This window comes from Thyridium curvatum (genome assembly GCF_004353045.1).
Source record: "Thyridium curvatum strain D216 chromosome Unknown NODE_14_length_560046_cov_85.173820, whole genome shotgun sequence".
NCBI lineage: Eukaryota > Fungi > Ascomycota > Sordariomycetes > Thyridiales > Thyridiaceae > Thyridium > Thyridium curvatum.
Genome location: NW_022156769.1, coordinates 341010 through 368117, shown reverse-complemented (window position 1 = coordinate 368117; position 27108 = coordinate 341010). Strand labels below are relative to the sequence as shown.

Below are 27108 nucleotides of genomic sequence, written 5' to 3'. Positions count from 1 at the left end.
TCACAGTACAAGAACTCGGTGCAAAGGTACATAGTCCCAGGTACAAGTATTTCAATGCCATCACTCTTGACATGCAATTGACCAGACATCTAGATTCCTTGTGTCTTCGATTGAGGTCTGGTGTAGATATGAAGACTGTTTGAGGCTCCGAGATGCGACTCGTTTCTTTGCAAATGGATCGAGCTTGGCCTGGCCTTGGCTCGGATCATCGCCATGGACTCTCACTCGGCCATTCGTCACTGGACACACGACAGCCACTGTTTTCCCTTCTGAATCTCCACCTTTCGACGGTCCGACATGGACTGCCTATTCTGCAGTTCCTTCTTTTCACCTCTTGACCTCGTGCACTCTCTCATGCAAGAGATGAGTGAGTGACGGCAAGGGTCCGTTGACGGTGCAAGGACCGACGACGATCTCCACCGGTGCCCGGTCAAACACAGCCAATCATGGGATTGATTATGTCTAATCGGGGGCACCAGACTTGCAGACCTGCCAGCCACCGACCGGAGGAACTGAGACGAACTGCAGGCAGAGCGCAGCCTTTTTTTCTTTGCTTCCCAATCGGATGCTGCACTCACACGGTCACACCGCAAAGTGCACCGAAAAGGAGGGGGCGAGAAACAGTGGAGGGTGGGGCCTGTCTGCTCTAGGCCCCGACAACGGACCCATCACCGCTGCCAAAATGCAAAAAAATCTGGGGGTCACCATGACTGCTCAAGAGAGAACGCCGTACCCACCGTCTTGTCTTGTCTTGCCTTGTGATGAAGAGGCGATTATTCAGACTTCAGTTTTGTTTCTGTCTCTCAGAGCACCGGGTTCACGTTGCCAAGTGCTGCTGCTGCACCCACGTCAAGTCACGTCATGTCATGTCATGTCATACACCGGCCCGTTGACATCGGCGCGACAGCCGAAGGTTCAACGCCTTTGCGGCTCCGGCGGCACCGCGCGGAGGAGCATTAGAGAACTACAAGTACAAGTAGGTGCGAGACCAACAGCGACGAAGAAAAAAAACCCATGTCCCGGGGCCCACTCCCACAGCCAAATTCTCTTAGCGCTGCCGTGAAGGTGCGTGCATGGCCGTCGTGCAGGCGGGCCACACTCTGCAGTTGACGCCCCCGGCTCACGGCGGGCTTTCACCCATCCAAAGGCTTGTTCTATGACTCCCTCCCGATCTCCGGCCTGTCGTGTTTGCCTCTTCGCGTCTCTCTTTCTCTCTCTCCCTCCCTCTTCCATTATGTCTGTTATTGGTTTCCCAATCATAGTCAACGCCCTTCTCTTGTCCCAAGTCTGTCCTTTACGTGCTGTCTGATTCCCCTCTTGACGCTCAAGGCTCTTTATGTCACTTCTCTGCTAGTTTAGACTGACAAGAAGAAATCCATTCCTGCACTCTCTTTCATCGTGAGACCTTGGCTGTCCCCACGCAACAAAGTGACAACGACCGTCGAAACCCACACAAGGCGAGGCTTTCGTAGATCCTCGCCCAGCCGCGCTATCTGCATGTTGAACTCATAGCCCTTGAACCTCTTTGGTGCCGAGTTAGGTGGCTTCTCATCAACATGGCCAAGGATCTGGAACCCAGGCTGCCGACGAAGCAGCTGGCTATTCTTGGTAAGTTGACGACAAACGTCAAGGTGTTCTGTTGTCTCTAGTCATACTCAGTCTCTGTCTTTCACTCTTCTACAGCCGGATAGGCTCGTCCCCTTGGGACCGGCATCATGTGGACTGTCCCTATTCCTCGTCATCCGGCCTAGGGAGCCTTCTTTCGTCCAGTCTCTGGCAGCAAGGCTACTATGAATCCCTCCTTCCCAACGAGCACGGTCCGTGACAGCCTCATGGCATGTTATCGCACAGTCCTCGTCTTTCCACTCTCTTCTGCTGGCAGAGTAACTAACCTCTGCTGCAGCCGTTGTTCGGTTTTCAGAACCTCTCGCCTTGACCTCCGTCTTCCCTTATCTGCCAGAGATGATCAAGGGGTTTGGCATCGGCAAGAATGACATCGCAAAGTGGGCCGGCATTGTCGGCGCTATCTTCTCAATATCCCAGAGTCTCACGGCCGTCCCTTGGGGCTGGGCATCCGACCGGATAGGCCGAAAGCCTACCATCCTCCTCGGCCTTACCTGCACCATGATATGCTTCATCTTCTGGGGAATCTCGACCTCTCTGCCGATGGCTATCGCTGTCAGAGCCCTCCTCGGTGCCGGGAACGGCAATGGTGCGTATGCGCCTCTTGTATTTTTTTTTGTCACAGCGAGTAGACTAACCTTTCGTCATAGTTGGCATTATCAGGACCATGGTTGCCGAGATGGTTCCCGAGAAGGTACTTCAACCCAAGGCATTTTCCATCATGCCCTTGGTCTGGTCGATAGGCTCCGTCTTTGGCCCTGCCTTTGGCGGTTTCTTTGCCAAGCCCGCCGAGCAATATCCTTCGTTGTTTGGCAACATCGAGTTTCTCAAAAAGTTTCCATTTGCGTTGCCCAATCTCGTGGCTTGCGTTTTCTTCACACTGTCCGTCATCACTGCGGCACTGTTCCTCGAGGTACGTTGTTGTAACCGCATACTGTGAGGGAAGCACGGGGCCTGACAACTGCTAGGAAACACTTGCAAGCAAGAAGCACAGCAGGGACTGGGGTCTGGTCTTGGGCGAAAAGCTGACCCGGTCCTTCCAACGCCATCCCCGTCCGCACCTACGCAGACATTCGCTTGTCGACGCCGAGGCTTCTGCTCCGCTGCTCACCCAGGACGAGAGGGACCCCGCCGATCTGATCGTGGACATCACCCCGGAGCCCAAGACCGGCGACATCTTCACCTACGACACCATCATGGCCCTCGTGTGCTACACCTTTCTCGCCCTGCACTCCGTCGCCTACGACCAGGTCCTTCCGGTGTTTCTGAACTATCCCACCCAGGTGCCTGACAAGCACAACACCAAGCTACCGTTCAAGTTCTCTGGCGGCTTCGGCTTGGAGTCCGGGAGGATAGGGACCATCTTCACCGCCTACGGAGTAGCCTGCGGCGTCATCCAGTTCTTCATCTTCCCACCCCTCTGCACCCGATTCGGTTCGCTCAGGTGCTACAGACTCGCAAGTAAGTCCCTCATCACCGCAAGCCCTCTCCTCCACCCTTGCCTGCCCAACTCCTTTTCCGTCCGTCTCTCCCCCCAAGAGTACCACTAACCGCCCACACTCGCTGACCGCACAAACAGTGCTCCTCTACCCCGTCGTCTACCTCGTGACCCCCTACACGGGGCTCATCCAGACCGAGCGCACGCGCTACGCCGCCCTGGGCCTCATCCTGCTCGTCAAGGGCTTCGTCGGCATCATCGGCTTCCCCTGCATCACCATCATGCTCACCAACGCCGCGCCCTCGCTCAAGATCCTCGGCACCCTCAACGGCTTCGCCACCACCTTCAGCGGCGTGGGCCGCGCCGCGGGCCCCGCCCTCACCGGCGCCGCCTTCACCTGGGGCGTGCAGCGCGGGTACATGATCACGGGCTGGTGGACGCTGGCCGCCATCGCCGTCCTCGGCGCCGTGCCGCCCTTCTTCATGCGCGAAGGCGAGGGGCCCTACCGGCCCGTCGACGCCCGCGACATCGAGGAGCTGTACGAGGAGGCCATGCTGGACATCGACGCCGACGGCGACGACGGCAGTGACGATGACGACGACGACGGCCTGGCGCGCGACGCCCAGCGCAAGCTGGCCGCCAGCAAGAACGCCCGCAGCGTGCCCGAGGAGACGGTCATCCCGGAGCCCGACGACCTGGCGCCCGTCTCGCCGCCCCTGTCGCCGCAGAGCATCGTCAAGCGCAGCAGCACCATCGTCGGGGGGCCCGGGCCGGCAGGCGCCCACGTGCGCCTGCGCAGCATGTCGGCCGGCGGCAAGGACCTCGAGCACAACAGGGACGATCCGGACTGGCGGGCCAAGCAAGGGGACGACGAGATCGAGGGCTGAGAGCGATACAACCCCCCTCTCCAGCTGGGTGGGGTCTCTTTTTTTACCTTTGTTCCTTTATATTATTTTTCTCCCTTGCTGTGTCTGTTCTTCGCTTTATGCATAATATCGGGAGTTTTCTTTTTTACCGGGTTCCTCTTGGCGAGCATATATACCTACCTATATAAAATGGGGTAATGTGATACACGAGATGATGGCTTTTTTGCTTCTTTTTGGATGGATTTGGAGAGGGCATGGGAAAAGGCGAACAAAAGATACCAAGTTTGAACAAATCTTAAGGGGACAGGAGTAGGATTTTCGAGAATGGACAATCGACCGGACGGCATAACTACGCACCTCGGAAATTACATCACGGGCGAGTTATGTTCCTCCACGTCAAGGCCATAGAAGCTCTCAAGAGATACGAGATCATCACGGAAGAAAAAAGCTGGTGCAAAGTCCAAATGATGGTTGTGAGAAGATTTATATATGTACCTGAACAAACGCAACCCCCTTCCTATTTCCTCCCTTCATCAAATCAACATGAACACCTAATACGTCTGAATGCAACCAGTAGAAGGAAGACCCAAAGGCCCGTCGAAGTGTTCTCGAGTCGGTCGAGACAGACTCGGCCCACCAACGCCGCGAATCCTTTCCACGCCGTCTACAAAGTCATTACTCGGCAGCAGAAAACAAAGACAATAAACCCCATCTCGGCACGCCATTCCATCAATGCATCATGCGTTGGAAAACAAATGCCCCCCGCTTGCTCGTCAGTAATCGTCCGTCATATTTCTCCCTCTATTCCCTATACACCTCCTCACCATGAAATGTGACGTACCCCATGCGCTCGTTTCTGCCACCCCCCCCTTTACTGCGTCCGATAAAACTTCTTGTAAAGCAGATGCAGCAGCAGATTCACGTTGAGCCTCAGGTTGCCCTCGAACAGATTCATGAACTGGTGCGCCTCGAACTGCGCCTGCAGGAGGTCCTCGATGGGCACGAGGGCGCTGGCTCCCGGGATCTGGATGTGGCTGCGCGAGCCCTCGATGGTGAAGACGCCCACTTCGTCGCACGAGATGGTCAGGTCGATCTTGTCCCAGTCGCGATCGGCGACGCCGGCCCAGCCGACGAGAACGCCCTTGTCCGACAAGGAGCGCACGGAATACTTGTACGAGCCAAACTTGGGCACGCGGCCGCTGCGTTCGAGCTCGCGCTGATGGTTGTACTGCTTGGTGAATGGGAGCAGGAAGCGCTTTTTGCTATTGGTTTTGCATTCTCGGTCAGCATTCGGGATACCCTCAAGAACTAATTTGTTAGATAATAATAGGACAAACTCACCCCTTGTTTTTCTGCAGAGTAGTCATGGCTGACTCGATGTAGTCGTCATAGCTCTTGCGCTGCTGCTCGAGATACTTGGCCTTCTCATGCAGGTTGTTGAGAGTGAGTCGGACGCCCTCCAGCTCTCGCTGCCTCTGGACTCTTCGGCGGCTCTTGGTGCGGATGTCAAGCGCGATAGCATTCAAGATGTCTTGGTAGTTGTTATGCTTCGAGATGCGGCCCATGTGCTCCAGCCGCATGACGTTCTCCAGGGCTGTCCGCTTGAGATCATAGTAGGACATTCTCGATACGTCGATCATGTTAGCATCGGAGTACGCGCCCTTTGTGTTGTTGCCGGCAGCAAAGTCTTCGTGAAGAAGCATCTGCCACTTGTGCTCGTCCTCTGGCGCGATCGGCTTCACCAAAATGTCCAGGAGACTCGGTCCCGTCTGCACCCGGATGATATACAGAATGCAGCGCTTGGTCTCCATGAACAAGGCCTTGACCTGGGCTTCTGGGTCCTCATGGTCGTGTAGTTTAGGGGTCAAGAACATCTGGATATCCGACGAACCGGCGGCAGTCATCTCACTCTCGTTGTTCTTCGCACTACCAAGTTCCTGCATGATTTCTCTGAGCATGTCATCTCGGTTAGGGCAGATGACGGGCAACTCCGTGGCGACGAGGTTGTGAATGGCAAAGATGTCCGTCATCTTGATGTAGAGGGTGGGTTTGTTCTTGGCGTACAAGTCGTTGAACTCGTCAATGTCGAAAGTGCTCTCGGCATCCGGTACTGAGATAAGTTGCCTCATGATGTTGTGGAACCGCTCCATCGATTCTGAAAGGAAGGCATTCAGTGGCTGAAGATAGATGTTCTCTCCACCAAAATGCCGGCCGGCAACAGTTTGACTGAGCACCTTGGCAACTTCACTCAGGTTGCGTTTTTGCAGTGGGCTGAGCTGCTTCTCGATAACACCAACGTTCTCTGGGGCCGTCAGAGCAGGCTGCAGGTAAAACTTCCACAGCCAGTTGCCGATGAACTGCAAGAGCTGCTGTTGGGGTTCGCGTTTGAACTGTTGGGAGAGCGCCTCAAACATTTGGCGGCAGAGGAATCGCAAGCCGTAAGGAAGCCGTGGGAGCAGATCTTCAAGAGCCATCAAGAACTGGTCGCAGATGTGGCGCAGATCTCGAAGGTGGTCAATGAATAGCTCTCTTGTCTCGGGATCCTTGATGGCGACTTCGCGAGGGACATCGAGGGGCCGCTGACTCGGCCTGCCAGTACTCAACTCCTCGTTGTTGATAGCAGAACGATAAATTTGCATGGGATCGCTCTCCAGGTCGAGCGCCGGGTCCTCGATGATATTGTCTCGGATCAAAGGCCCCAATAGGTCGCGCAGGTATTTCCTATCTCGAGGAGATCGCGAGTAGTTACCGAGAAGCTTGGACCAGAAAAAGTTACCGCGTAGGTATTCTTGAACAGAGGCCATGCCGTCCACTTCTTCACGTATCGATCGCGCAATCAGTTTCAGGAGGTAGTATTCTTCGCGGCGTTTCTGAGCATAGCCGAAGAGCCCCATCATTAGGTGTTCGATCCGCTTGCATTCTTTCTCAGCAGTGCCTTGCTCACGAACACGCCTGAACAGACGCGCCAGGTATTGAGGCTGGGTTTGAAGATTGAAGAATAGTTGCTGGTACAATTCCAGCTTCTTCCGTGAGCTCTTATTGAGGGCCTTGAGGTCAAACTGGTTTGCAGAGGCCATGGTGCTGTTGGCGAGAAGCGTGCCGGTGTGGCCACCAAAGTTGCTCTGGTGCCGGACAACTTCGTCGAGGGTAATCTTGTTTTTGACGAGGAGGGCGATTTTGATATCGAGTTGATCGATATACTGCTCGAGCATCTCATTTTGCCGTACTTGTTGAACAACCGTCTTCCGCATCCTCTCAAACTCGACCTCTTCGTTGAAGTCAAAATCGCTATCGTTGAGCAAGTGAACAAAGTTCTTGACGGCACCAACAGGAGGGTTCTTGCCAGTGGTGAGACTCTTGTATGCTTCGCCCTGAAGCTTTGCTCGCACGAAGCTCTGAATCTTGACGACCTTTTGCATATTCTCCTTGAAGAAGCGCTTCTTCTCCGCATATTTCGCTCTGACGATGAAAGCCTTAGCTGCCGCCTGCATCTCGATGATGGAGTCTTCTTGTTCGTCAAGTTCGGCGAGTAGAGCACCGACATCTGCTCGCAGCATCATCGCACGCGCCAGGGCCTGGATAGATATGACCTCTTGCTCGTTTGCTCGTAGCTGGTCCAGGAATTCAAAGTGCTGCTTCCTGAACAAATGGCCTCGGATTTGCCCTTGAAGACCCGTGATCTTGACTGTTTGGCGCGCCAGCAATTTGGCATCGGCCGCTATACGTCGGCGTTGCAGCATACCACGTATCAGGGACTGCAGCTCGATTGTTGGAGAAGCACAGGTTTCCAAGCATTCAAGTGTCTCGGCGACTTCCCTCCGGACCGCAGCAGCTCTAATGCAGGATTGGAGGGCCGAGATAGCTGACGAATGGTGCTTCAACTCGGCGCGAAGTGCATTCGCATTGGTTCTGGCGAGGCGGCCTCGGACGACGGCTTGCAGAGTTTCCCACTTCGGAGTGAAGCGGAGAAGTGACTCTCTTTGTTGATCGATCTGATTTCTCGTCAGCATGGCCCTTGCAGCAGACTGCAGACCACGAATGGTTTGAGCCTGGCTTCTCAAGAATTGCGCCTCGTCACCAAGCCGCCTCCTCAATGACATTCCGCGAATTGCTGACTGGAGATCTGATATAGGGCCAGTCAAGCGACTCGTCTCGTGTCGTTGATCGTCGACCTTCTGGCGTGCCAGGTAGCCCCTGAACACGGCTTGCACCTCCCGTATCGGCGCCGCGCATTGGAGTAAGTAAGATCGAGTCTCGCGTACCTCAGTGCGAACTTTGTTCGCTCGAATCAAGCTTTGGAGCTTAAGGATGTCACGTTCCTTGCTCTTCCAAAACTGCTCCTTCTGGATCTCGCGTCGTCGTACCAGATACCCGCGGGCCGCACTCTGTAGATTCACAGCGAAAAGTCTCATCTGCAGGCGATAGTCGATGATTTGTCGGGCCCAGTCACCTCGTATGCGCGCTTGTAGGTCCACTATCCAGTCCTCCGCATCCCACAACTGCTGCATCGTTCTTCCCAAGTTCATACGGACCAGCGCGCCCCTGACCTGGGCTTGGAGATCCACGACGCCGGCTTCATGTTCGGCGAGCTCCCTGTCGATCCTCTCTTCCTCGGTCTCTTCAGGTTCGGGACTCGGTTCCACACCAAAGTCGGCTCCCATATTGCCGAAGCTGGGCATGTTGACTCCCAGCTTATCGAGACCTTTCTGCATCGCTTCGAGTTCGTGATGCTCGAATTCGAGCTGGCCGACAAGATTGCCGATACGGAAATCGACGATGCCCTTACGGAAAAGAAGCCAACTCAGGGCATGAATGCAGTAGATGACCTTCGGTATGTTTTTCTTCTCGTAGAGATCGATTAACTCGAACCGGAAGAGATCAGGTAGCTCGACTTCATCCAAGTAGCGGAAGAAGATGGCGATGTTGTCCGAGTGTCGGTACTGAAGACGCGGATGCTGGAATATTTTGTAACGCCTATCGGGATTGAGTGCCTCGACAACCTCAGCAAGCGTGACGCCATCCCTCAAGGCCTCCTCCAACTCGACGATTGGCGGGATGGGCCGATGGATGATATCTTCAATCCATTCCTTTGCTTCTCCGATATGGCAAAGATATTCATAGGCTTGTAGAAACTGGCGTTGCTTATCCATCCAATTCCTTCCCTCCCAGCCGTACCCTCCGCTTCGTTGACCAGGGCGACCTGCCTTCTCTGTGTCGGTTCGTTGGAGACGGCGGCGACCCTTCAAGCCAATGACTTCTTGTGTGGGAGCGCTGAGGGCAAATCCATCAACAGACCCGGCCTGGGCGAGCTTGGACAGGGTACGAAGCTGGTTGGTAGACGATCTGCCGAGACTTTCTAGGTCCGGCGCCGGAAGCGAGGCTGTGTGGGAGTGGTGAGGTGCGGCAGGCGGCGCATGGGCATGGGCGACTGCTGCGCTGCCTCCCCGATTGATCGAGTCGGAACGGGTCAGAAGCATGGACGTTGGGCGAATGCCAGATACGCGAGGAGGGGACGGCACAAATCGGCCAGTGTCAGACAGAGAGAGTTTGCCGATGTCGACGCTCTGCCCACGATCATGGCGACCGGGGCTGCTTTTGGTTGTTGCTGGGGCCGGACCGGGAGCTTGTGGGAGCGGGCGCAGTGACCTTCGGGCGGTACTGTAAATGTCGGTTGTGCTCGACTGGGTCTGGGAGACATCAAGGCCGGAGAAGGATGCGGACAGCCTGCTAACCTCGCTCTTGCCCCGCTTGTGGCCGACGGACGCATAGCCGTTAGAATGCGCAGAAGACATGCTGCTGGCGATGCTGAGGTCAGACGCGTAGGAGTATCCGGAGGACGCTGTTGAGGATGCCGTGGATGGTTGGCGATTCACGGAGTAATCGGCTGTCTGTGATTGTCGCAGGGGATGCTGTCGGTACATCTTTGACAACGATTATTCTAGCGGTGGGTGCCTGCACTTGGAGATGGTAGCCGAAGAAGTCTGAACCGGTGGCAACATCACAGCTTCGCGAACGAGACGCTGAGCATGCTAGGTGGAAGTGCCGAGGGCGAGTGCGAGTGTTGTTTGATGCGATGCGGATTGTTGATGTTGCATGCGATGCTGATGCTCGGAATATGTCCACTGAAGAAGGGAATTGAGGTCGAGCTTGAGGTTGAGGTGGACTGAATATCAACTGTCTCGAGGCGCGCACAGCGCAAAAATGGTACTGGCAAGGAATGACACGGTGGAAAATATGCAGCGATTAAAATCCTGGGGATAACCTCATGCCGCATTCAGCCGTGAACATTTGACGTCTGAAAAGGAAGCCCTAGTATCTGGCCGCATTCCAGGGAGGCTGATGTGCTTGATGGAGGAGGGGTGCCCTTTTTTCCTCTGTTCAAGCGATGCGAGTCGCCCAGGCAATCGGCACATTGTTTGTTTACTTGCCATTTGCGTGAGCAACCCTGGCTCCGATCCGCCCGCTAATACGTCACGCGCAAAGGAGAGGCCCAGGCCCAATCAATTCGACACCAAGCACAGACCAGTGGACCCACCTTTCAGCCTGAGAACCCGGGTTCAGTCTGGCTGGAGGTCTGTTGGCTCGAGCGTGGGTACTTGGGTACTTCAATGTTGGGAGCACACTCTTATCTCGATAACGATAAGATAAGACTGTTATCCCAGCACCGAGTAAATCAATAGCACCAGCTTTGGCCACAGCACCTGACTCTGCTGAATTGACCGCCAGAAAGCCCCGCAACGACAGGCCCAGGGTCCAGTCCTCCAGTGGAGCGGGGTGTGCGGCAGGAGCTTACAAAAAAATTTCAGTGGATCGCCGTCTCTTGCTTCCCTCTTCTTTTTTTTTTCCTTTCTTCTAATGGGGAGAAGACACCAGCGAACGATCTAGGCAACTGTCAATCCAGTCTGCTACTTCATCGTATTCATTGGTATCCTTCGAACTCGACTTCAGTGTGCTTTCTGAGTGTAAAATCACAGTATAGGTAGGTCTTCTTGGCGGCCTTGAGCGTCCCTTCCAACACGGGTTCCTGTCTCGAGGTTCCTGTCTCGACCATCCATAGCTGACACATTCTGTAGCCCGAAGTCTCTTCAAAATGCCTTTCTCCAACGGCGTTGTCAGCAGTGTCAACGGGAATTCCAAGTTCCTTGACTACAAGAATGCCGAGGCTGCTCTGAAGGAGTACAGCAACCTCGATGGCCTGAGCATCCAGGAGCTCATGGACTCCAAGGTCCATGGTGGTCTCACCTACAATGACTTCCTCCTTCAGCCCGGCTACATTGGCTTCCCTGCCTCTGAAGTCACCCTTGACTCCCCCGTCACCAAGAGGATCTCTCTGAGGACTCCTTTCGTCTCGTCGCCCATGGATACCGTCACTGAGCACGAGATGGCCATCCACATGGCTCTACAGGGCGGTCTTGGTGTCATCCACCACAACTGCTCCCCAGATGCCCAGGCCGATATGGTACGCAAGGTCAAGCGGTACGAAAACGGCTTTATTATGGATCCCGTCGTCATCAAGCGCGACACGACTGTCGGCGAGGCCAAGGCTTTGAAGGAGAAGTGGGGATTCGGTGGCTTTCCTGTTACTGGTAAGTTTCCCAAGTTTCTTCTCATCATCTCGAGAAATTTTGTTAGAATGCGATACAAATACGCCTTTATCCACTTGATTGCCACCCGACGAGTGTCGTGGTCCCGATCGCTGTTGCTCCGCTTCACATGATTATATCAAATCCAATTTAACTTTCGTTCCACCGTACAAGACAGAAATGTCATGGGGAGAAAAGATGTAGAATGACAGAAGCAAACACACTACTTATTGTTATCATTGATGTGCTTTGATCAAGATTGTCGACTGACCACATCAATATATAGAGTCTGGCAAGCTCGGCTCCAAGCTGCTGGGTATCGTGACGAACCGCGATATTCAGTTTGAGGAGGACCTGAACCAACCCGTGGCGAATGTCATGGTTACCGATCTTATCACCGCCCCCTCTGGAGTTGACCTTCCTGCAGCAAACAAGATTCTGTCCAAGTCGAAGAAGGGCAAGCTGCCTATCGTTGACAAGTCCGGCAACCTCGTGTCTATGATCTCTCGGTCTGATCTGACCAAGAACTACAACTTCCCTCTGGCCTCTAAGCTGCCGGACTCGAAGCAGCTGCTCTGTGCTGCTGCCATTGGCACCCGCCCCGAGGACAAGGTCCGCCTGGCCAAGCTGGTCGACGCTGGCCTGGACATCGTCATCCTGGACAGCAGCCAGGGTAACAGCATGTACCAGATCGATATGATCAAGTGGATCAAGAAGGAGCACCCTGACCTCGACGTCATCGGTGGTAACGTGGTGACGAGGGAGCAGGCTGCTTCCTTGATTGCTGCTGGCGTCGATGGTCTGCGTATTGGCATGGGTAGCGGCAGTGCCTGCATCACTCAGGAGGTCATGGCTGTTGGCCGGCCTCAGGCCACTGCTGTATACAGCGTCAGCTCCTTTGCTGCCAAGTTTGGCGTTCCCTGCATCGCCGACGGCGGTATCCAAAACGTTGGCCACATTGTCAAGGGCCTCGCCCTGGGCGCGTCTACTGTGATGATGGGTGGTCTCCTGGCGGGTACCACAGAGTCGCCTGGCACTTCGTTTGTTTCCCGAGAGGGCAAACTGGTGAAGGCGTACCGTGGTATGGGCAGCATTGATGCCATGCAGGACAAGAAGGCCGGCGGCGGTGGCAAGGACAGCCAGGCCAGCAATGCTGGAACCGCGCGCTACTTCTCAGAGGGTGACAGCGTCCTCGTTGCTCAGGGTGTCTCGGGTTCCGTTGCTCACCGGGGGTATGTTTTCACTATTCCATATAATGGTGAACCAATGCTGACTTGTGACTACAGATCTATCGGTCGCTTCCTGCCATACCTAGCTGCTGGCCTGAAGCACTCCCTCCAGGACTGCGGAAGAGTGAGTCTGCAGGAGCTTCATGAGTGCGCCCTGAACGGCACTCTGCGGTTTGAGCTCCGAACGGCCAGCGCGCAGCTCGAGGGTGGTGTGAACATGGAGTCGTACGAGAAGAAGCTCTATGCATAGGTGTCTCTCTAAAGGGCTTTGCGATTTCTGGTTATATACACACAAAAAAGTTTAGGCGTCGTAAATATCACTTCGTAGTGCTGTCAACACATAGTGGAGATATGCAACATGACACCAAAAGGGTTGGGTGGGAGTTAGGCTGATTGGGTTTTATAGCATGCATCATGTCGGTTTGAAAATAGAGAACAGGGGCTGCAATAGCGAACAGCGAAAGGGGCAGGGTTTTACGGGGTGTCGGAGCGAATGACAATTTGCATTCAATTGCTGATGTTAAACACTGGGCAAAGTAGTCGAGGAGTTGATCACCGGTGTCTGTTTCAGCGGATGTGACTCGGGCGAATTCGAAGCATGTAAACAGGCATTACGTGCTTGATGCTTGCTGACAAGGTGCATATTGGTCTTCTTTCCGGCAGCTTGTTTGCCGTTCACATTCAGCCTTGTGGTCAACGTTACTGGCTGCTACATGGCCTAAAGTGCTGGTTTGGCCTGCATGTGGCTGCCTTGGCTTATTACCTACCCCAAGTCATTGCGTTGGTGGAGTTGGTGCGTACAGAGAGGCATCCAGAGTCCAGGCCACTCAGACAGACCTTTCCGACCACTAGGGCGTCCGCTGACTTGATCGATTTGGAGAAACTGCATTAGTTTCTGCACTGCCCTCTTGTCAGACCCCCGTGCATCCCCAATCCCGGCGTGTTGTTTGGGCGTTTGTGTTCTTGATTGGCTGCCTTTCCCCTGCAGTCATGTTGGTGCATCATGCATGGACGACACCTTATCAGGCCAGGCAGCCATGGCAGCCTTGAAGCCAGCATCTCCGATCTCATGCATGGACAAATCATGGATGATGCCAGGCTGTATGAGCCTCTCTTGTTGGCCAGACGAGCCACCCCCCCTCATGGACCTTCGGCTTATAAGCTGCTGTCCGAATCCTCCTCCTGGCCCAGGGACCTCTCCTTGATATCTTTCAAGGCACTGTATTGTCGAGTTGTCGATCCCATTCCTGGCAGCCTTCTCTAGCCATCAATCAAACACCTACCCGTGAGCTCATTCTGGAACTGAAGATGGGCGGTACAGCTGAGCGCGAGGTAGCAGCCCGTCCCCATGTAATCATCAGACCTATGAAACTAACAACGCATCAGATCCCGGAAGACACAAGCTCGACAGCGAGTTTCGAAGATGTCACGGCCATCAGGGCTGCTGATAGAGCTTCTCCTTTTATCAAGGACTTGCTCGCTCTGGCTCCTAAGAGCAAAGTCTTTCAAGATGGCGAAGTTCCTCCCATCCTGTACGTTGTCCAGTACCGGGACGTAGGCGGGCGCCTCGTGGACACACGCCAGAGTGACCGGCCTATCGATGTGTCCACTGAGAGCATTGAAATCGACCCAGACTCGAACGAGAAGCCTGTCCTCGAAATCCGCACCAAGGTCTCTGCCTATGTCAAGCGGCCCACCCGCGGACCTCGCCCTGTTCACAACATGGACTATTACTCGGAGGATTCTTGTTCGGACTCGGAAGACGAGCAAGATGAGCTCAACATTGCCAAGGAAGAGAAGACGGAGATGATTATCCATTCTGCTCATCTCAAGCATGCTCTGAATGCCGTTGTTGCTTATTATCCGGGCGTCGAATTCGCCGATGGCAGGATCGAGGCGCCCTACAAGATCCTGATCCATCACCGCCAGGCCCTTGCGGCTTATGCATACAATCAGCCCGTTAGCCACAGTCAAGCTTACAAGGAGACGACAACGGAACATATCAACGTTCTTTTGGCCTTCCTTGAGGAGATGTTTGGCGAGAAAATCCGCCAGGAAGAGCAGCTGCACAAGAACCACACTCCCACAGCAACCTTCCAGTGGCTGTGGTACATTCTGAAGCCGGGCGAGGTTGTCTATCACAAAGACCATGATGAATGGGTGCCATTTGTTATCAGCAGCGTCTCTCCAGTCCTCGTGGGCAACGACAGGAGGCTCGAGTCCTTTTCCGTGGCCTGCTGGAATATTGAATTCCAAAGTAACAAACTCCGGCGAGAGATGAAGTCCTTCAGCGTGCGCAACTTCCCTGGCGAACGGGCTATTCAAACGCTGCCCATTGTCCCTGCAGCCTTCTTCCCTGAGGATTTGGAGCAGCAAGGCGGCTTGACAATGAAGGAGAAGCAAGTTCAACTAGGCAAGCTTTATTGGGAGCTGGTCCAGAAGCCAGCTTACAAGGAGTATGATGGCCAGTTGGTGGATCAGGATGGCGGTGCTACGGGCCATTTCAAAGGGCGCCTCATTGTCGATGCTGAGGGCTACGAACGCTTCAACTTCAACGGACCTGACAGGTTCCGAGAGAGGCGGCCTGGCCGTCCGCCTCCGCTCCCTGGACACGGGCTCATTACCAACCCTCCGAAAGACTACCTGCCTCTGTCCAAGCCTCGATGCTCTTGCATGGCTTGCAGCCGGGAAGACCGAGAAGAGAAGAGCCCCCTTGCCAACTTTGAGGACCTCGACCCGTTGAAGAGCGAGCCTCCAAAGAACGACCTCTACTATCTCGTGTGCTCCAACGAAATCCCTGCATTCCTTCTCTCAGAGCGACGCTGGAGCTACATCTCGATTGCTCTTCTCCAAGACGTCAAGCCCGACCGGGAGGCCTTCAAGTACCTCGTCCTCGACGACGACATCAAGCTCACCGTCAAGGCCCTCATTGGCAAGTTCGCCTCGGCCGACGGCAAGGTCTCGCCCTGGCCGCGCGACATTGTCAAGAACAAGGGCGAGGGCCGCATCTTCCTGCTGCACGGGTCCCCCGGCGTCGGCAAGACGTGCACGGCCGAGTGCGTCGCCGAGCTGACGCACCGCCCCTTGCTGTCGCTGACCTCGGGCGACATCAGCACCAACATGTCGGCCAAGTCGGTCGAGGGCAACCTCAACTACTTCCTGCAGCTGGGCGAGCGGTACGGCGCCCTCGTGCTGCTCGACGAGGCCGACGTCTACCTCGAGCAGCGCCGCACAAAGGACCTGCACCGCAACGGCCTCGTCTCCATCTTCCTGCGCGCCCTCGAGTACTACCGCGGCGTGCTCTTCCTGACGACCAACCGCGTCGAGGCCTTCGACAGCGCCTTCACGAGCCGCATCCACGTCGCGCTGCACTACCGCCGCCTCAGCGACGCCGACCGCCTGCGCATCTGGAACAACAACATCGAGCGCCTCGAGCGCGACTCGGCCGGCCGCGTCTTCGTCTCGCGCTCGGCGCGCGACTTTGCCGTCGACAGCGCCGACGTGCAGGCCCTGCGCTGGAACGGCCGCGAGATCCGCAACGGCCTGCAGACGGCCGTGGCGCTGGCCGAGTCCGAGGCCCTCGAGGACGGCGCCGAGCGGGTGCTGGTCACCGACGCCCACCTCAACGCCGTGGTCAAGATGAGCAAGGGGTTCAAGGACTTCCTGCGCCGGCGACGCAGAGAGTATGGCACCGAGAGCGATGTAGATGATGAGGAAGACGATGAGGACGATGGCATCAGTTCCTCGTTCGAGGATGATTGAGGGGTGGCAGAACGTGATGAAGGTCCATTTTGTGTTCTATGACAGATAAATGATGTGGCCATGTAGGATCCCAGGTTAATGACTCAACGACAATATCTATCCATACTTCAGAAGTGTTTCGGGTTGTGCGGACATAGCTTAGCTAGCTAATTCTTCATGTCATTGTCTTCTCTATATTCGAAGAACAAGCGATCACACGGCGCAATACAACGTAGATCAAGGAAGGGTTTCGTACGTGATTCGTTATTCTCTGCCTATGTGTTCCACGGCCAAGTACAATGCTCCATACGCCAGGCCCGTAATAGGAAGTCCCCAAAAAACACTAAATTCCAAGATTCAGGCAAAAACCCCCGTGATCATGTCCGGCCCATGGGCCATCTTCATGTGAGACCCCCTTTCAAGTGCTCGCCGTCCGACTCGAGTTGACATTACTCGCATGCGCCAGCAGGAACTTACAGCACGTCAGCGTAAGCTTACACGCCTTGGTCCAACCGTCGTCCTGGGCGATGCCGAGCTTGATGCTGACCTCCGAGATGCGGTCGCCCTCGATACGGTACGGCAGGCTCAGAGGGTTGCCCTCGGCGGCCGTGTGTCTCTGCACAAAGACGCCCAGCTGCCGCACCAGCTCTAGAAATGCGACCATGGCGTTATCGAACTTGCGGTGCAAGAAGGTGAGGCCTAGCGGCATATCACCCGACGAGAAGAGTTCGAGGACGTGCTTCTTGGGCGCGGGCGGCGGGGCCGTCGAGCTGCGCTGGGACCCGTAACGGCTCGAGTTGGGCGAGACGGGCTCGTAGCGGATGATGCGCGAGGTAGAACCCATGGGCTGTGGCTCGTATCCATCAAACTTGTAGTTGAGCTTGTCGGCAACGGTGACCAGGAGCAGCAGGGCGTGACCCCAAGCCGCGTTGATTTCGGGCCAGTCAACGGGCTTGTTCGACAGACGGCCGAGGCGCAGGCCGTTGATCGTCGCGAAAGTGCCGTCGTGGCTGATGCAGAACGTGTCGTTATACACGTTGGAGCGCTGCAGCTTCTCAAGCAGTCGCGAGTCGTGGTCGAACTTGGAGTTGATGCTATCGCGCTCATTCTGGAAGTCTGAGAGCTTGGTGGCGAAAGCATTGCGATCTCTCCAAAATTCCTCCTCATCGATATCTAGCTGCCGTGACTCTTCCTCCAGAGCCATAATTTCTTCATCAAGCGATGCCTTCTCTTTCTCGAGGCGCTTAAGCTCCTCGACAGCATCTTCTTCCTCTTTCCTCGCCTTGTCTAGTGCCTGCTTCTGGGCAGACAGCTCTTCATCCGTAGGGGCGTCGGCTTCCATCTTCTTGATAAAGCTCACATACGCTTCGCGCTCTTGCGCAGCCTCCTGCAGTCGTATTTGTAAACCTTCTACTAGCATATCCGTACACTCCACGCAAACAGGATGATCGATGTCCGATCGTGCAGAGAGTATCTCGAAGAGCTTGGTGATACGCTCGGTCTCGTGGGCTTGTGGTATGTCCTCAGTATCTATGCTGCCATCCGTATTCGAGATAGGTGATCCTGGTATTTGCGCCCGTTGCGTCGGAGACAGAACCGGTGGCGCGACTTGGGATTCGGTGAGAAGAATGAAAGACATGGCCGAGCTGTCGCGCAAGCCGCCCTCGCGATGCGGCGCGCCGCTGTGCCTCTTGAACGTCGCAGGGCCTGCATTTCTAGAGATTCTATCGTAGAGCGCTTTCCTGCCCTTCTCCTGAGGCGCGAGCTGGCGTGGTGAAGCTGGCTTCTTGATCGGCTGCTGGGAAGATGCAGCTGCGCATGGTTAGCATGTAGTTCGCTGTAAGTAGGCCTCTGGATGACATACCAACCAGGAGGTCATAGGCAGCCGGATTGAGGTCCTCCAGAGAGCCGTCTAGGCGCAACGGCGTGCGACACTTCTGGCAATACATTATTGGTAGCTTCTTGTTCCCATGCTTGTAGAGGCATGTGAACTTTTGTGGCTGTAGACACTCTAGTCTGCGAGGTGCGAGATCAGATGTCGACAGTTCGGCTGGATGTAGTTGTTTCAAATAACATCCTCTAGACAAAGGAAGTGAGTGTCCAGGTGATCAATGTTGGGATGAATGGCGTCAAACCCCACCAAAGCTGGTAAGTACAGCACAGGGCACCCCCACTCGCAGTACTAACTGCTCTGTAAGGTGCCGAGCTGACGCTGATTTAGTGGGTCTGGGACCGCAACCGTTGGACCTTAGTCGCGTAGACAGACGCGTCTCAGAAACCACTTTACGCGGTATCCTGAGGGATCGATGCTTGCGATCAGAACCCGTACAACCACATACGCCCGCTTGGAGACCCATGCTGTGCGCAACCTCGAAATGGAGCCGCCTGCCAAGCGAGCCAGAATTGCCTATGCGCCCTATGACGACGACGACGACGACGAGCTCAACCTGGACCCGGAGGAGCTCGCGGCCAAGCAGGACCCCGGCTACCAGCTACAGAGATCCCGTGAGGTGGCGGCGCACAAGCTCAAGTCGACTTTTGAGAGCATCTTTGAGAAGTACGAGAGGGACTTTACGGATGTCGGCGACGAGATCGACTTGAGGACCGGTGAGATCGTGGTCGACAATGGCCATCTACGATCTATGCGAAGCGACGATGAGGAGGATCAGGATGCTCCAGCCGGTCAGGGTCTAATCGCTGCTAAAAGTACAGACGTCTTCAGAGAAGAAGACTCGTCTGACGAGGAAGATCGCATTCTGCATGGTGGCAGGCCGGTCAATGAGCCCTCGGCTAAGGATGCAGCGCTCATTGCAGCGCCTCCGGCGCAGGATAGACATGGCCAACTCACTCAGGCGTGGCCGAGGGCATCTTCCCTTGCAGGACAAAATCAGAGACCACCTGATACGGGATTTCCATCACGGCTGCAATTCATGGGCAGGCCGCTCTCATTTGCATCATTTGGCCCTCCTGCCTTCTCTGCCGATCCTATGTGGAGTGCCCCTGAGCTTCCCGTCCAGACATTCACCAGCGGCTTCAGGCCTTTCTCCGGCATCGGGATGGTCAAGGCGCCTGTCACCCGGACCGTGATCCGGAGGGCTCTTCCCATGGCAGTTGAAAGTATGGAAGACGAAGACGACATTCTTCTCGGAGTTGTCGACAGGATACCTAGGGAAGCAAAAACACCTCGAACGAAATTAGCGGCTGGGTCTCGCACGACTGAACGCAGGATTGGCGAAGCTATCGGAGGAGCGGACCTGGAGATGCAAGAGGCTGATACAGCTCCACAGATGGCCATAAAGACCAAGCCTCAAAGTCTGCAGGGCAACAACGTCGTTGTCAAACATGTGTCTCAAAAATCAGGTCGAAAATCGTTGTCTACGTTGGAGCAAGGGCCGAATACAATACCGCTTGCAAAACCCGGCTCGAAGCCGAAGCAGAAGACGTCACTGACGAAACGCGCGAAAGTCAAACCCGCTGTCGTCGTCGTGCAATCCCCTTCGCTCTCTGGAGAACAGGCTCAAACGTTGGCAAACGAGGACGAGGAGACGCTTCCTGAGATATCCGCCACAGGAAAGCAACTTGTGATTGCTAATCCCCGCAAAAGGCGTCGCGCCAACTCACGGAAGGAAACTGTAGTCACCTCAATTACAACCGGAGACAGTGAGCTGGTCCTTTCAACAAACTCTACCACCTTGCAAGGGGCCACCAATGGCGATGAATCAGTCTCAAGACCTTTCCCTGCTGAGAGGCTTGTCATCGAGCTTGATCATGGCCCAGAGCTTCCTGTTTCGCAGGTAGTCGAAGCTGAAGCAGGAGTTTGTGACAAGGACAACGCGGAAAAGCCCGGGGCAACAGTGAAGACTGGTTCCCAAGCACACCAGAGGACTACCACCCAGGAGACGTTCAAGAGGAACATTCTGGATCCCTCGTACGGCTTTTCAGACGACGAGGGTGGGCTGATCATACGGAGACCGACCAAGTCGAAAGACAGGCAGGCTACGAGTGCCATGCTGCCTTCAGAAGGTGCACCAGTCGTTGACTTGCTCGAGGACAGCAAGTCCACCACGCAGAACAGCACAGCTGAAATCAGAAGAAGATCCAGAAAACAGAAATTGGCACCATTGGCCTCCTCTCCAGGTAGAGCGCCTACACAGGATCAACAAGAGAGTAATAAGCAGCAAGTCTCCAAGGCTCAAGCAAAGAACGCAAAGGAGCGTGCCGCAGAGACAGCCGACGCCGAACAGGAGCGCCAATCCCCTTCAAAGCACCGCACAGCCTCACCGCAGAAACCTACCACCAAGGACTGCATCACCGTGGTCGATCCGACCACTCCCCAGACCCAGTCAAGAACTAGCCGTCTGAACAGCAATTCTAACCCGCCGAGCTCTTCCAAGACTGGCATCATCTCCCTCATCTCCGACTCGGAAGAAGACGAGCTGTCCTTCGAGGCCGGGGCCTCCTCCGCTTCCACAAAGCGCAAGCCCATCCCTTATCGGCCCAAGGCCGATCCGGCCACCCGGCGCGTGCTGTTCGGCCACAACAGTGGAACGGCCTCATCATCAGCGGTGCGTAAGACCTCACTCCGTCGCGGTCTGCTTCTCAGCGCCCAAAAGAGCGGCCAGAAGAGATCCAAGCCTGCGCTCGCAGCCTCGTACAGCTCGCCACTGGTCTCCAAGTCGGTCAGCACGCCGAGGCCGAGACGCGGCTCCGAAAACACGGCGGCCCAGCCGCTTTCGGCGCCGCAGAAAGGTCAGAAGAGAAGAAGCCTTGGTGCGAGAAGGTCCAGCAGTCCAACAGAGTCGCTGGTCAAGACGCCCGGCGGGTCGATGAGGAGGTGCGGCGAGGATGGGTTCAGATGCGATAGGGACTTTTGTTTCATCTGCTTGTAATGAGCATGGTATCCTTCATAGCTTAAGGAGCAGAGTGCCACATGCACAAAATCAGACGCCCTGCAGAAATTTGAACGAGAAAAAAAATTGTCTCCGCTGAATTATCTAAGTCCTACCAAGCAAGATAGTACTCATCACCTGGAATCGATGTCCGGTAACCTCACAGACCTTGTCGCTGAGTTCGCTTGACCCCCACGCCCATGTCCCCTGCCCTCGACGAAATGAAAATCATCGCATCATCAGAACGTGCCACGGCCACTCAACGCTTGGCGCCTCAGGGTGACACCGGAAAAGCGCCACATATGACCTTTGTACGTGTCTCAAACAGTGCAATCCATCCTTTGCTCTCGCTGGACTCCATCCATCTTCTGCTATGCTAGGTCCGCCCGTCCGTCCCGCGTGATAAAACTTGAACTCCGTCGCATATGCGCGCTGGTGACCACAGCCATTGCGCCAAAGAAAGCCGTTTCCAGGGGTATCTAAACGACTGCCCTGAGACCTTGAAACAGGATCAGGGGAGCGTCTGCTCAAGATTGAGGGATAGTGGGGTTGTTGCCGGCGAGCAGTTGCTGCAGCGTCGTTTCGTCGCGCACAGGGGCAAAGTAGGGATGCGCCATCGCTTCTTTTGCAGTAAGGCGTTCCTGGAAAGAGAATTAGCAAGGCGCTCCCTTCGGAGGGATGAGACTTGGGAGCATACCATGTGGTCGTATCGCAGCAGCTTGTCGAGGAAATCGATGGCTTCGTTGCTAACGAATTTCTGATTCTCGCTGTTGACAAAGCTGTGCCACGGCTTCTTCTGGAAGCGACCGAGTATGTCATCATACTGGGAATCCAATTCGATCTCGTACCTGTCCAGGTAATCGAACAGGTCATCGGTGCCGAGGACCTTGGCAATCTTAACGAGCTGATCCGGGTTCGACTGGCCATGGAAGAATGGTTCCTTCCTGAAGATCATCGAGGCAAACATAGCACCAAGACTCCACATATCGAGGCTGTAGTCGTACTCCTGGTAGTCGACTAGCAGCTCAGGGCCCTTGAAGTAGCGAGATGCGACGCGCACATTATACTCCGTGCCGGGGTGATAGAATTCAGCCAGACCCCAGTCAATAAGGCGCAGCTATGATGATTTGTTAGCATCTGTCAGAGGAGAATACGAATGTACAGATTGGAGGACGCGAACCTTTCTGTTCTCATGATCGATCATAACGTTATGGGGTTTCACATCTCGGTGCATGATGCCCTTGCTGTGACAAAAGTCTAGCGCCTTGAGCAGTTCAAGGATGTAGTATCTGACGTCGATGTCGTTGAACTTGGGGTAAAGAGTCCGGAAATCGGTGTTGTTGACGTATTCAAAGATGAGCGAAGGGGTTTTGCTCTGCGCATGTATAGAGCGGTCAGCAAAGATCTTAGCAGTAGAGTATCGGCCCATTCTCTGCCTGCCTGTGTGGAGACTGTGACACGATGCGAGAAAGGCAAAGATAATCTCTTACCTGGGGATCTCTGACCACATCCAACAACGCAACGATGTTCGGACCACCTGCCAAGTTCTGCAGAATCTTGATCTCGCGCTTGATCTTCTTCTTCTTAACAGGCTTAAGGACCTTCACGACGCATTTCTGATAGTTGACGACGTTGATGCCTTCAAAGACCTCCGAATATTTTCCGCGGCCTGTTGTGCAGTGCCAGTGAGTTAGTCACGAGCACAATAACAGTATTGACAATCCATCTCTATCCCGGGCGCGTTTCTTGGGGAGTGTCGTGGCGTACCTATCTTCCTGACAACCTCGTAGTTCTCGAGAACTCCCCAACCTGGATGGAAAGCTGATAGTTAGCATCTTGTGGCCCGGAAGGAAGAGGTGACGCGGAGAGGTCGCCGAGGCTTATCATACTGATGTTGACGGAGTCATAGTCCCAGTAGCTTCGGGGCATGTTCTGGTTGACCTCCGCATAGACCCGCGCCATCTTTGCGGCTGATGGTACCGCGTCGCAACGCGCGGTGTCGACCGAAAATGATGGTTTCTTGCTGAGGAGGCCGTGTCTGTCGTCGCGGGCGACTGGAGGGGTAACGCTATCTGAGCAGGAGGAGAGGCAGGCTGAGCAGAGGGAGTGTGCGATTTGATGTGGGTTTGCAGATCCGGTCGTGCTTTAGCGAGGAATTCCCCTCCCACCCCGCGTCTGCGGCGCTTAACTTCGCAAGTGGGGTGGTGATAGGTGGAAGATAAGGATTTACAGAATGCCTGTTTTAAGCGCGATGTTGACTTGGAATAAGAGGCTTGGAATGAGAGGCCAGATGGGAGAGCAACACTCCTCAAACTAACTACTCGACGGGTGCTCTCTCACAAGAAAATAAAATTGAGGGTGACACTCGGTGCCTTTGTTTGAAAAAAGCACCTCAAGACAAGAGCGCCTGCTCAGATGACTGTCACGCCCTTCGAGCATTTCATGAGAGGCAGGAACCCAATGCATTTAAAGTTTAGCTGATACGAAGGTCAAAGTTTAGATCACATGTCTCTCAACAGATTCTGCCTTTCGGAGAAGTGATTGAATTATCCTGCAACTCAAGTCGGACAATCAAATCATTGACAGGAGCGCATCGTACGCCGCTGCCACCACTGCAGCATGTCCTGCGTGCCAGCTCCAGCTCCACGGAGACACGCGACCAGATCGCAATGGCTTCGATGGAAGCTGACTTCCCAACTCTGCCTCGCCGCCGACTGCCTATACCAACCAGTTAGCTGTGTGCAAAGATACGCTCAGCGAATGGTGTGAAAAGAAAAGTGATGGTGTATGGGTAGTTCAGAGAGAAGATTATAACTCGACATATTCCTCCCATAGAAGTGCGACACGCAGAACAAGCCCGCGTGTAACATTCCCAGGTCGGATTTCCGGCTAAGGATGACGATACGATAGTCTCATCATGCAAGGGGGGCATCAAAAAGAAGGAAATCGCACACCTACTTTTCCTGTGCAGACATACAAGGAGCTCAAAGAGTTCTTGGCGACATGAACGGAGTCAGGAAGAAACCGAGAGGATTCACGCAGTCTTGCTGATAAGGTATAGAACCAACTCTGCCTTGCACTCCTACCCATCATCGTACGAGATCTGTCGCCGTTGGGATGGGTTGACTCGCATCTTTGGTGCCGATTCCATTTCGTCGTAATCCAAGCTCTCCAGCCCGCTGTCAACCACATCCCAGGTGCGCTTTCGTAGGTCAGGCTTCTTCTCCTCTGTCCTCCTGTTCTTAGCGGCCTTCTTTCGGTTCTTCCTCTTCTTAGAAGAAGAAGATGTGTCGGCGTCGGTCGCAGGTCCCAATACTTCTCCATCTTCCAAGTCTTTCGCATCTGCGAGCTGTCCTGTCTCTGCAGGGCTCGAACGGCGCTGCGAGGCCGTGCCTCTGGCAGCCCGTTTCAGCGCCTCGAGTTCTGAATGCCGGAAGATCGCGATTTGCTCGTCTGTCAGAGTGCGCTTCACGCCGTCCGCGTAGTAACCAAGTCCATCGTCGTCTTCGTCTATGTAATCGGCAGTCTCGTTGCCGTCTTGATATTTTTCAGCTTCGTGGCCGAGGGGCTGAAGAAATTGCGAGTCGAAGCTGGCGATCGCATGCAGAGAGAAGTGTGTTTCTTGGAAGCCAAGGATATCAGCCTGGTTGTAAGTCAGCGCAAGCGATTGACGGGGCAAGCAGTGTGAAGACTACTAACCTGAGTCACTTGTGGGATCTCAAACGGGGCCATCGCCGCGATGTTGCCAGGTGAGCTTGTCGGTTCCCACCATGACGACGTCTGGTCGACAGTTTTCTCCAATTCCTTATCCAGCAGTGGTGGTGTGGAACAGACCAGAGCTCCAAAGCTCGGGGCCTCGAAGTTTTTAGGCGACAGCTTCGCCCTACGCGCAATCACGTGGCACACTGGCATTGCTCCTGGGTACAGGCACGGGGCTTCTAATTAATGATTGCTACCTTAAGTAAATAGGAAAAGAAAATGATTCCTTGTTCTTCCTCCTATTCATGAATGGAAAAGGCAAAGTAAAAGTAATAGCAAACAGGACGTCATGGCTCATATCTCGTTAGCAAACTTTCCCTGCGAAAGTCCGTCGTGTCAAGCTGATAGTACAAGTGATATCATTTCTACACCCGACCCCCGCCACCTACTCTCAGGCGATTTGGACAATACGCACTCGAGGCCGGCAATACCATCTATGGGTAGGCGAGTCGCATTCAGTGCTGGCTCAGCAGGGCCAATGCGCTTTGGAACGCACGGACGACTTCGGTTACTGGGCATGGTTAGGCGGGATATACAGCCTGATTCCGCTCCGTGATACTTACAATGTCGTTTCCTTTGGTCGAGGCTCTGCTCAGAGATCCTGACGAACCTCTCGCGAGTTTGCAGTCTGGGACGGTTTAGCACTAAGAAATGGGAAAACTACAATCAATCGCAAACCTACCGCTTCGTGGCACGTTCATTGTCGTGCGCAGACGCTGCTGAAGCCCAAACATTGAAGTACTGGGATGCCAAATTAGCAAGCCGAGGAATGGGTTTCTTGGGCGAAACCCGTTCTCACCTTGACCAGACTCTCGAATTCCTGGAGCAACTCCTTATCCTGCTCACTTGCTTCGGCAAGAGCTTGCTCGTATCGCGATTCCAGGTCGTCCCAATCGAATGGAGGAAGATGACCAGGCGTGCTTGGCGTGGTTTGAACATTGGCTCTTTGGCCATTCAGTTGGCCGCCGCCTGCTTGACTGCGTCGAACCTGGGGATCCGGTGTTCTCATCTGCGAACGGAGTTGCTGCCCTTGCTGGTTCCTGCTCTCTGATGCCATAGTCTCTAGTTCCTCGAGGCCTATTGTAGTTGGTCCTTCAACCAGAGGTTCCACTTGTGGTGTGATGGTGGGAGAATCGGGATACTCCTGAGACGAGGCCTTGATGGGAGACTTGAGGGGCGATCTGGTAGGCGACTGAGGATATGATTTGGAAGGCGACTTGGAAGGCGATCTTGGGGGTGATTGAGCAATGGACTTGGTTGGGGAAAGGTCCGGTATTGGTGGAGGGCTGGTTGCCATGGTTGAGCAGGGTTCGCGTTGCCTCGCGCCAAAACTTTCTGTTCACCGTGCAAGATCGAGCCCCAGTCAAATCGAGGCCGGCTTCAGGAATGCGATTGTAAGGCGCACAGGCCTGTGATAGAGCTGGGTTTGTCGTCTCGCTGCCTTGCTGACAGGGGAAGGTGTGAAATGAAGAAATAATTAGGAAGCGGCGGCCAATAAATGTCATGAAAGGGCGGATGTGATGTGTGGCATGGGATGGGCCGCACTGAAATGACAGCGGCCCGAAGTCTTCTCTGGGGAATAAAGACAGCACGGCATGTGAGTTTGCGGGGATCCGTTATCGTGATTCGACGGTGCCTCAAGTGAGAAGCGTTGCTGCCCAAAATGCTATGAGATGCAGTCCTGCGTTTATCTGGGCTCCCGATGAGTGGGCAATCTGAGATGGCGTCGTCTTTTAGACCCGTTCACCAAGTACAGTAAGTGGCAGGAATAGACGCCGGCTTCAAGTTCTCCCACATAGGTAACTATGTGAAGTGATGTAAAGTGTTGCGACCTCCGCAGCGGCGGCCCAGCTTTGCCAGTCAGTCAGTCAGTTGGTCAATAAAATTGTACCTCCGTACATTTGTTGGTATCGAGGCGAACACCCATCCAACATCTCACACCAAATGTCCAGTTCTTCGGATTGCCAAAAAGGGCTGCCA

At 54.7% G+C, this 27108-nt stretch overlaps 8 protein-coding genes across 8 annotated transcripts; 4 read left to right on the top strand and 4 right to left on the bottom strand.

Moving 5' to 3' along the window:
- Positions 1–1556: 1556 nt before the first annotated feature.
- Positions 1557–3948, top strand: E0L32_003314 (uncharacterized protein; the record flags this gene model as incomplete). Its single annotated transcript, XM_031137601.1, has 5 exons — positions 1557–1608; positions 1904–2212; positions 2274–2536; positions 2592–3084; positions 3203–3948. The coding sequence occupies 5 exons, from the start codon at positions 1557–1559 to the stop codon at positions 3946–3948; spliced, it is 1863 nt and encodes a 620-aa protein (XP_030998907.1).
- An 850-nt stretch (positions 3949–4798) lies between these two features.
- Positions 4799–9848, bottom strand: E0L32_003313 (uncharacterized protein; the record flags this gene model as incomplete). The annotated part of the gene is made up of 2 exons (XM_031137600.1): positions 4799–5189; positions 5269–9848. 2 exons carry the CDS (start codon positions 9846–9848, stop codon positions 4799–4801), a joined length of 4971 nt encoding a protein of 1656 aa, XP_030998906.1.
- Positions 9849–11017: 1169 nt separating this feature from the next.
- E0L32_003312 (uncharacterized protein) lies at positions 11018–12989 on the top strand (the record flags this gene model as incomplete). The annotated part of the gene is made up of 3 exons (XM_031137599.1): positions 11018–11513; positions 11797–12742; positions 12797–12989. 3 exons carry the CDS (start codon positions 11018–11020, stop codon positions 12987–12989), a joined length of 1635 nt encoding a protein of 544 aa, XP_030998905.1.
- A 1115-nt stretch (positions 12990–14104) lies between these two features.
- On the top strand, positions 14105–16501 carry E0L32_003311 (uncharacterized protein; the record flags this gene model as incomplete). The annotated part of the gene is made up of 1 exon (XM_031137598.1): positions 14105–16501. One exon carries the CDS (start codon positions 14105–14107, stop codon positions 16499–16501), a length of 2397 nt encoding a protein of 798 aa, XP_030998904.1.
- A 397-nt stretch (positions 16502–16898) lies between these two features.
- E0L32_003310 (uncharacterized protein) lies at positions 16899–18429 on the bottom strand (the record flags this gene model as incomplete). Its single annotated transcript, XM_031137597.1, has 2 exons — positions 16899–18292; positions 18345–18429. 2 exons carry the CDS (start codon positions 18427–18429, stop codon positions 16899–16901), a joined length of 1479 nt encoding a protein of 492 aa, XP_030998903.1.
- Positions 18430–18855: 426 nt separating this feature from the next.
- On the top strand, positions 18856–21344 carry E0L32_003309 (uncharacterized protein; the record flags this gene model as incomplete). The annotated part of the gene is made up of 2 exons (XM_031137595.1): positions 18856–21049; positions 21094–21344. 2 exons carry the CDS (start codon positions 18856–18858, stop codon positions 21342–21344), a joined length of 2445 nt encoding a protein of 814 aa, XP_030998902.1.
- A 552-nt stretch (positions 21345–21896) lies between these two features.
- Positions 21897–23331, bottom strand: E0L32_003308 (uncharacterized protein; the record flags this gene model as incomplete). The annotated part of the gene is made up of 6 exons (XM_031137594.1): positions 21897–22010; positions 22067–22486; positions 22532–22744; positions 22860–23038; positions 23137–23178; positions 23259–23331. 6 exons carry the CDS (start codon positions 23329–23331, stop codon positions 21897–21899), a joined length of 1041 nt encoding a protein of 346 aa, XP_030998901.1.
- Positions 23332–24451: 1120 nt separating this feature from the next.
- Positions 24452–26425, bottom strand: E0L32_003307 (uncharacterized protein; the record flags this gene model as incomplete). Its single annotated transcript, XM_031137593.1, has 7 exons — positions 24452–25012; positions 25069–25252; positions 25544–25562; positions 25625–25639; positions 25692–25756; positions 25811–25869; positions 25928–26425. The coding sequence occupies 7 exons, from the start codon at positions 26423–26425 to the stop codon at positions 24452–24454; spliced, it is 1401 nt and encodes a 466-aa protein (XP_030998900.1).
- Between the last annotated feature and the right edge of the window lie 683 nt (positions 26426–27108).